General features: G+C 45.6%; 1 protein-coding gene across 1 annotated transcript; it reads right to left on the bottom strand.

The window, feature by feature from the left end:
• Window positions 1-314: 314 nt before the first annotated feature.
• Window positions 315-8511, bottom strand: VIM (vimentin). Its single transcript, XM_075143881.1, has 9 exons — window positions 7850-8511; window positions 7610-7670; window positions 3483-3578; window positions 3177-3338; window positions 2527-2652; window positions 1576-1796; window positions 1438-1481; window positions 1191-1276; window positions 315-679 (listed from the first exon to the last, which is right to left on the bottom strand). The coding sequence occupies exons 1-9, from the start codon at window positions 8389-8391 to the stop codon at window positions 638-640; spliced, it is 1380 nt and encodes a 459-aa protein (XP_074999982.1). The 5' UTR covers window positions 8392-8511; the 3' UTR covers window positions 315-637.
• Window positions 8512-8888: the final 377 nt, after the last annotated feature.

The following is an 8888-nucleotide window of genomic DNA, read 5'->3' as shown; positions in this document are numbered from 1 at the left end:
TGGGCATTCTCAGCTCTTAGTAACTGGGTTAACGTATATGGAAGCAAGATTAATTTTTATTAGCTTGAAGTATCATATTTTATTCAAGTGATAAGAAATATCATAATACATTATGCATCTGCCAGTTATAGTCCATTTTAGTTGGTTCCAAAACCTAAGCAGTAAAGGAATAAGACAGTTTATCTAATTAAACTGAAAAAACAGCATTCCATACAACCAGTACTGGAGATGTCAACCGTATAGTAATTCCAGCATTACATTGTTATGGCTTTCCAGAAAGTCACAAAGTTAACAAATTAGAACACATCAAGAGCCATTTTCCAAAGATTTATTGAAGTAGCGACAGGTTGCTCATACTGTGCTGGAAAAAGCAGTTTTATTGAATTCAGATACTTAAAAACAGTATTGCAGCACAAGATATTGCTATTTGTAAACTAGACTCCATTGTAAACTCTAATCCTTCAGGGAGAGTCAGTTTGCAAGATCTAAGACCTATTTCCTAGCATAATAATCTTGCGCTCATGGAAAAACTGCAGAAAGGCACTTGAAAGCTGTTTCTTCCTTTAAGACATGGACTTTTAAATCTTGCTGGTAAGAATTTCTCCTGCATTAATAAGTATGCATCTTCACTTCAGCTTTACTCCAAGTCATCATGATGCTGGGAAGTTTCATTAATAACCTGTTGAAAAACAGAGACACTTGCATTAAGTTTTAGTAGCAAGATTGTTTTTTTAAGAGTTAGAATTGGAACATCCAGCACCACAGAAACGTGAACAAATGGGTATCAACTCTCACAAAAGAGAAGTTCTAGTTGGTAAATAGTGTGCAGGAACCATTTAAGCTTTATTGACTTAGCCTGAAAACAGTATCTTGTCCCAAACAAGTACCTCTGTTTACTGCCACATGTTTTACCCCGGTGATGCAAGAAATCTGCTAACTCAGCTGAACTTAAATACTCACTACACAGGTAACTGTCAGCCACTTAAGGTTTTACTATCAGATGAATTTTGTGATCATGTCCACAGAAGCCTGTTTGTTACATCTGTATGTTCAGCCATGTAGCTCGGACTGCCAGATGCTGTTCTACTCAATACTTACTATCATGTATAGGCTGCACTGACCAGTAGACGAACTTAGAGTATTTTAAGGTAGCCAGCTGTGACAGAAATATAATCAAAGTTACCACCAACCTGTCCATCTCTAGTTTCGACGGTCTTAATTAGAAGTGTCCTCTTTGAATGAGTGTCAACCATTGGCTGAGACTCAATGTTGGTTTCTGCAGAAGAAAATGTATTATTATCAATAGTCAAAATGAAGTGCCTCCTCACATGCAACTGCATTTATACAAGTTCAAATACTAGAGTAAAAGGAACTATCCAGGACCCTTTTGCTAATGATAGAACAGCTGTCTAAACTGAAGTAGCAGAAACAGCTTACCTCTCAGGTTCAAAGAAGCAAAGGTTGGAATAGGCATGTTAATCCTGAAGGAAAAGAAGAAATGGATAAAGTCAGACACGGGTATAGAGTGTCTTCTAGTAATTGCTGTTTAGAAAAGCGTCTGCATGTGATTCTTACCTGCTCTCTTCACCCTCCAGCAGTTTTCTGTAGGTGGCAATCTCAATATCAAGAGCCATCTTTACATTCAGCAGGTCCTGGTACTCGCGGAGATGGCGAGCCATTTCTTCCTTCATGTTCTGAATCTCATCCTGCAGACGGCCAATAGTGTCTTGGTAGTTAGCAGCTTCAACAGCAAAATTCTCCTCCATTTCACGCATCTGGCGCTCCAGGGATTCATTCTGGAAGAGAATAATGAAGTCAAGCACTGCTGCAGTTCAGCCACTCTTCCTCACCCTCAAAGCCCTTAAAATTTAAAAAAAAAAAAGGGGAAGTTGAGCTACATTAGCATCCTTTCTGAAAGTGCCCAGACGTGTCCCAAATTTGTCATTTTCTTACCTTCCCCTTGCAAAGTCAAAGCGGGTTATCCTGCTACTTGATCTGAGGTGTGCTATTTATTTGTTCTACCAGGTGACAAAGCAATCCCTTACAGCAAGTCCAACACATGCAGTATAAATCAGCATGCAGGCAGCCCTCAGTGAGGGGATCTGCAGGTGTACTACACACTTAAATCCACTTCAAGCCAGCCTTTAAGGCAGTCAGGTTCTAGCAACAGCAAGATTTGCACCTCCTTTCTACTTCTGCTCCAGCTTTTTGTATAGCTTCAGCTGTATCTGACAGACAAGCCATAAACACTTCCAGAAAGTGTTACATGAACAGTGACTATTACAGCAAGAGAATCAACTCATTGTTCATACCTTAAGTAAGACTAGTTCAGTACATCAATCTAACCAGTGTACTGTAGTGCATGCAGGCAAATTGAGCCCATAGCATCCTTTTCAAAAAGTAGATATGTTGCTCTATTGCATGGGAGATCAGCTGCATGCACATCTATATCAAAAACTAAACTGCAGTGCAGTGATTAAAGCTGCAAAGGGAAGAATGTCCCAACAACTGCTGTCTTGTACTTACGCTTCCCTTAAGGGCATCAACTTCGCAGGTGAGAGACTGAATCTGTCTGCGGTATTCATTAGCTTCTTGTTTGGCCTGGCGCAGGGCATCGTTGTTCCTATTAGCAGCTTCAGAGAGATCTGCAAACTGCGGAAATCCCCAGTTTGGTTAGTGCAACACTTCAACAGAAATGGTATAACAGACTTTTTTGGACACAGCATTTGAGGGCAACTGAAACCATTAAAGCCTTAACACCTGAAACATTTAAGTATTAGCATTACTCTTAAAATGCCTTTTTATTTCTAATTGTTAAATTGGAATTCATAGCTAAACCTTTCCTATTTGTTTCCCCACCCTGTATGTTTCCCATCTTTTCATCATTTTTTCACCCATTCATTCACTCCTTTCTCCAGTATTTCATGCAACATCTGCTTCCAGGTGCAAGCATAGGAAAGACTCCAAGTACGAGCCCATTACTTTGATGCTGTACTTATGGCACAAAGTAATGTTTTCAGCTGTACTCTTCCCAGACTAGGAGTTTAAAGACGACCCTGTGCCATGGCTGTGTTCGTGTCCAGTAGAGAGACAGAGGGAACACGCAGAGTGCTACAGCAAAGCTGTTATGTACAGTTAGTTGGAGTGCCTGAGGCACCTGAACAGATTTTACTTACTTTGGACTTGTACCACTCTTCAGCTTCCTGAAGATTCTTAGCAGCAACGCTTTCATACTGTTGGCGAACGTCACGCAGGGCAGCAGTAAGATCAGGCTTAGAAACATCCATATCAATTTGGATGTGCTGTTCCTGAAGTTGGGCCTGCAGTTCTCGGATTTCCTTAGAGAGAAGCAGATACTCAGTGTTATTACACAACAACATACAGAACACACATGGGTGGGGAATCTGGGCCAGAACCAGTGAAGAGCTTACTTGCTCGCTAGACTGTCAACATCTAACCACAGACCCCATTATTCAGCTTACCTCATCATGAAGCTTCTTCAAGAAGACAATCTCCTCTTGCAGGGACTCAACTTTGCGCTCAAGATCAAGACGTGCCAGAGAGGCATTGTCAACATCCTGACCAGAGAGAAGAATTATTAGCAATCTTACAAGACTGTGATGTAGAGAAGTCTTTTACAGCAAGTTCAGTAGCATACAGACCGATGCTACATCTGAGCTTTTTGGCAAGACAATATGAAATCAAGAGCTGTGAAAAACCTCTTTTTGCCACCTCCTACCCTAGCCTCAGACACCACTATATGCACCTTTATTAAGATTTTGGTAACTATACAGCATATGTAGATTATTTCATCTTTGCCAACGTATTGCTAAGCATGGTCGTGAGCACACAGATTGCGGCAGGTGTAAATCCTGCTTAAAGACGAAGCAGGTACTTGGGTCAGAAGCCATCGATAAGCTCTTTTAGCTTGGCTACACTGAAAAAGTGTTATTCCTGCAATTTGCAGACTTCCATTTTTTCCAGTGGGGCTTAAAAGTGCAACCCATGTGCCTACATGCCTATCAGTGAGCTTAACTTCTTGTTTATTTCTTATGGTCTCCTTGGTAATCAACCACAGAGCCCTTTGGGTCCACAGACCACAGGTTGAAAGCATACTTGTAAAGCTAGTGAGGTGCGTATAGGAACTGCAAGCTTTTACTTCTCGAAGCGGTTCAACAGATCTCCCTTGAGAAAAAGAAGTTATGAGCATAAACGCAAATCGAGTTAGTCATCATTGCCTACACCCTCACAGTAGCTGGCAAAGACTCCACCTTTTGCTAGACGGAGATAGTCTTAATCAACAGCAAAAATTCATTTAAGGCATAACAGGAGATATGCCATGAATGTTACATGGGAGCAGCTTGAATTAGTTCAAAAACGTAACTTAAGACTAAACATTGATTGGTAACTTCTTACATTTTAAATGTGCAAGACAATTCATTTGGAAAGGGGGCAATTGTTCCTTTCATACTAGTTACATACAGAGCTGCATGCTTATGTTCACATGGTATTAACGCATCAGGTTTTCACAGCCTACTCTAAAGCTATTTTGGATTGCCCAAAGCATAAGCATTCCTAATCAGCAGTTCTCACTATTATGGCACCTTTGAAATAAGGAATGTTTTCTTTAGACTCCTAGAAAGCCACTCCTGGGATCATTCCTACTCTGAGGTAAGGTTCTTGCTCCAGAAAAATTCTTCTATTTTCTTTATCCAGCAGAACACCCCTCTGATGTGTTATCCCATAACTTCACTATCAACTCCAGTTTTACAACCACACAGTTCATATCAGCTCTGTTTTTAAATTCGGAGAAAGAATTCCTTAATTCATTTGTTTTCCTCCCCCCAAAAAAATTGGAAGATCATTCTGGAAAGAAATTACACAGCTATGACCTAACATGTTTACACCATTAGACAGACATCCAAAGAGTTTCCAGTGGGTTTTACAGAAATCCGCATCCTGAAGACTATTTATTTTTTCAGGACAACTGAATAGCTACAGGATTTTTTTAGGAGCTTGTAATAAATTGAAAGCATCTTAAATTGAAGACACTTAGAATAAATCATATGTATTTTACTATATATGGTATCATTAAGTTAAGGAGTGAAGAATCCGTGTATCTGTATTTCCTAGATATATGGAGAACCACATAAATAAGCTACCTATAGCCTGAGCAAACAAAGTGTAAGGTATACATAAATGCAATTGGACCATGCATTGATTTTATCCTAGGAGATTCTTTAATGCCAGTCACGCAGTTTGGAGGGTTGAGCATCCATGTTTACTTCAGACAAACCTCATGTTAGCCAGGAGCAGACATAGTGTTATCATAGGTTCAGGATCTATTCCTTGCTGCCAGAGTAGCTGGCAAAGCTGCAGTAAATAACTTTCTCACTAATTGTGATGCTTGTTTTGTCCCACAGGAAAGATCTTACTGAACCTTTAGGTTTATTTTATGTAGTACACCCCTCAGCATATGAGTAAAATCACATGTCTTTGTTCAGGAGAAGAATTAAATTAAAATTCAGTACATCGGAGTTGAACAGTCGCTAAAGCAGGCACCTTTTGGAAATATAAAGTTTAAGTTCAAGTATTTGTTCACTTTCTTTTAAAATACTGAAGTATTCAATGGCTCCATCAAGTAAAAAGTAAATTTGATGCTACATCAGTACAGTAAAGTATCTGCTGAAGTGTTCCGAATCCATGTACACAACTTCCCAGTGCAAGAATAATAGTTTAATTTTTTTACAATGGAAAGCACAACAGGATGTTTCAACTTCAGTGTTCTATGAATTTAATTTCACTTGCAGGAGAACAATACTTACACTGAAACACATTTAGTTTTCAAAACCTGCATGTTAAGCCAACCCTTTCACGGTAAGGAAAACTTAGGTATTACTGTGGTTCATGCACCAGTTATGTCATGAGTGGATTTAGTGTAGTGTTTCCACAGACAATGATTTGCAATTCTTAAGCATAAGCTACCCCTTAAAAGGTTAAATGGATCCATTTCTAACTGTACTGCACACACAGATCTGCTAGAGGCTGAGATCTGAACGACCCCTTTCCACAGTGCAGGGAAGAGCTGGATAATGAACGTGGGACATGCACAAAGCCAAGTTCACTTAAAAGCCTAGAGCCTTCATGAAGTTTAATTGGTTTGAAATAGAGGTAGATATGCCTTGAAGTGCACCAATTAAGTATGAAAGATCATTTAAGCAAGCCTTCAACTGAATTCAGCAATGAATCAGAATAGATTAGGTTCTCTAAAACTTAACTTAAATGCTTCTGTACAGAACTTCACACTACGTTAAACTGGCTTAGCATTCAAGAAAACCAGAAGCTTAAGTTAAGGCAGTGTCTTGAACTGTTGTGTTCTGAACTTCTGTCCCCAGAACTCCAGCAGAGACTCTGAATTCCCAGACTCCGAATGGGAGTAGGTGTCTCGGTTTCCACATGTTATCTCATGAAGACACCTGCTCTCCTTCAGAGACTATAAACTACTGTAGTCAAAAGCCTTGCCCAGGGAAGCACTGACAATCAAGTGATGATTTCCTGAATGGTGACATCTACTAATGCCTATGAAGAGCTTTGGGACGAAGTCAGCCTGTGCCCAGCTGTCTGGAGATAAGGGCAGTCACTTCCAGCTGGCAGGAATGCTAGCAATGCCGTGTCACACCAGCAGTTTTAGGGAAGAGACCTTGTTTTGAGACGGCACATTCCTAAATATCTCCTAGTCCAAACAAGGCTTAATCCAAGCTGAAAGCTGGTCTTGCACAAGTGAAAACCTGAGCTTAATGCTTTTTGAGCACTGCTTGCACAGTTGGTTCTGGCTGTCATATAGGTTTAGTTTATCTGGATAACATTGTAGCACCCTACAGAGACTATCGCAACTTGTCTCCTATGTTAACATCTTCGTTTACAGAGGATTAAATTCTATGTTCTTAACGGATATCCAGAGGAGGCAAACTTGACTGCTGTGACCTCGCCCCAAGGAACAAATTGTCTACTTTTTGTGAGCAGACAACAGCCATATGAAAAATTTTAAATTTGAAACTGTTGTCTAGTAATGCACTGACCAAAGTGATTCATTAAAAAGGAGCTGTTTTGTACAAAAACTGGACCATACACATGATAGGCACTTTCCCCTAGAAATATGCCTGCACCATTACACATTTAGTAAGAATGCAGCCCACTGCGCCCTCCCCTCCGACACAAAGGGATCTATTATTTCAATGTGCTGCCACCACACTTGCCATAATGTCTGTATCTGCATTCCACGGTGAATCCCATAGAAACCACTAATACCCTTCAGCCAAGCGAGCAGATGGCCCCCTTTCACTTTTATTGGATCGCAAAGCGATTCCACGTCGGAGCACTTTTTGTAAAACAGGCTAGACTTGGATAAAGCAAGACAATGGTTTCCCTCCCCTCCCCTCAGACCGCAGCATCCCCCTAAAGAAAACAAGGAGGGTTTGCGTGAGAACGGATGGAATTCCTTTGTGCGAGGAAAGCAAACTCCTGCAGTCCCATCCTCCCGCCCCAGGCACCACCACCACCACCTCAGGCTCTCCTCTCCCGCAGCTCCCTCCCTCCAGCCCCCGCAAACCTGTCTGAAGGACTGCAGGGTGTTCTCGGCCTCCTCCCTCTGAAGCATCTCCTCTTGCAACCTGGAAGGGGCGAGACAGCGGTCAGGAGGAAGCAGGGGGTCCCCCCAAATTCCCCCCCAGCCTCCCGCCGCCCCCAGCCCAGCTCGGGAGGCTCAGGGGCTGCCTCCGCGCCAGCGGGCGGGGCGGGGGGCAGCGCATGGCGCCGGCAGCCCGAACCCGCCCTCCCCTCGCACACTCACTTCTCCCTCAGCCGCATGATGTCGTCGGCGAGGTTGTCCCGCTCCACTTCCACGCGTGCCTTGTCGTTGGTGAGCTGGTCCACCTGCCGGCGCAGCTCCCGCATCTCCTCCTCGTAGAGGTCGCCCAGGCGGGACGTGCCCTTGCCCTTGAGCTGCTCCAGCTCGGCCAGCAGGATCTTGTTCTGCTGCTCCAGGAAGCGCACCTTGTCGATGTAGTTGGCGAAGCGGTCGTTGAGCTCCTGCAGCTCCACCTTCTCGTTGGTGCGGTTCGCCTTGAACTCCGTGTTGATGGCGTCGGCCAGGGAGAAGTCCACGGAGTCGTGGAGCCGCATGGGCGGCATGCTGCTCCGCAGCCGCACCGACGTCGTCTTGGTGGCGTACATGCCGCCGGGCGAGGCGGACACGTACCGGGCGGTGCTGGGCCGCAGGGAGCTGCCCAGCGAGTAGCGGCTGCTGGAGGTGATGTAGCGGGTGCCGGTGCTGGGGCGGCTGCCCCCGCCGAACATGCGGCGGTACGAGGAGTTCTTGGTGCTGATGCTCATGGCGGCGGCGCGGGCTTTGTAATCCGGGAGCGGAGCGGGGCGGCTCGAGTGCGCGGCGGGCGAAGAAGGGCGGCGGCCCCGGCCCGGGCCCCTTCTTATGGGGCGCCGCCACCCGCCGCCGGGCCCGCCCCGCCAATCGCCGCCCCGCCCGCCGCCCGCCGCCAATCGCCGCCCCACCCGCCGCTCGCCGCCAATCGCCGCGCCGCCCGCCGTCGCGCCTCGCCCCGCGGGGAGGGGGCGGCGGCCGCCGGGGCGCGGGGGGGCGCGGGGGCTGCCCGCCGCCGCCGCGCACACAAAGGCGGCCGTGCGGGGCAGCTGGGGGCGGCGGGGAGAGGCGCGGGGGGCAGCGCCCCTGCCTTCCCCGCTCGGCCCGGCGTGGGGGCGGCGCGGCTGAGCCTCGAGGGCCGGCAGATCTCTCCCCGGGGCTGCGGGAGAGCGGCCGCCGAGGCGGGGGAAGTGGCAGGGAGGGCGCGGCGGGGCGGTGGCCCGCAGATGGC

The sequence above is a fragment of the Calonectris borealis genome, chromosome 2 (genome assembly GCF_964195595.1).
Source record: "Calonectris borealis chromosome 2, bCalBor7.hap1.2, whole genome shotgun sequence".
Classification (NCBI taxonomy): Eukaryota; Metazoa; Chordata; class Aves; order Procellariiformes; family Procellariidae; genus Calonectris; species Calonectris borealis.
The sequence above is the reverse complement of the archived record's forward strand: the minus strand, read 5'-3'. Positions and strand labels throughout refer to the sequence as shown.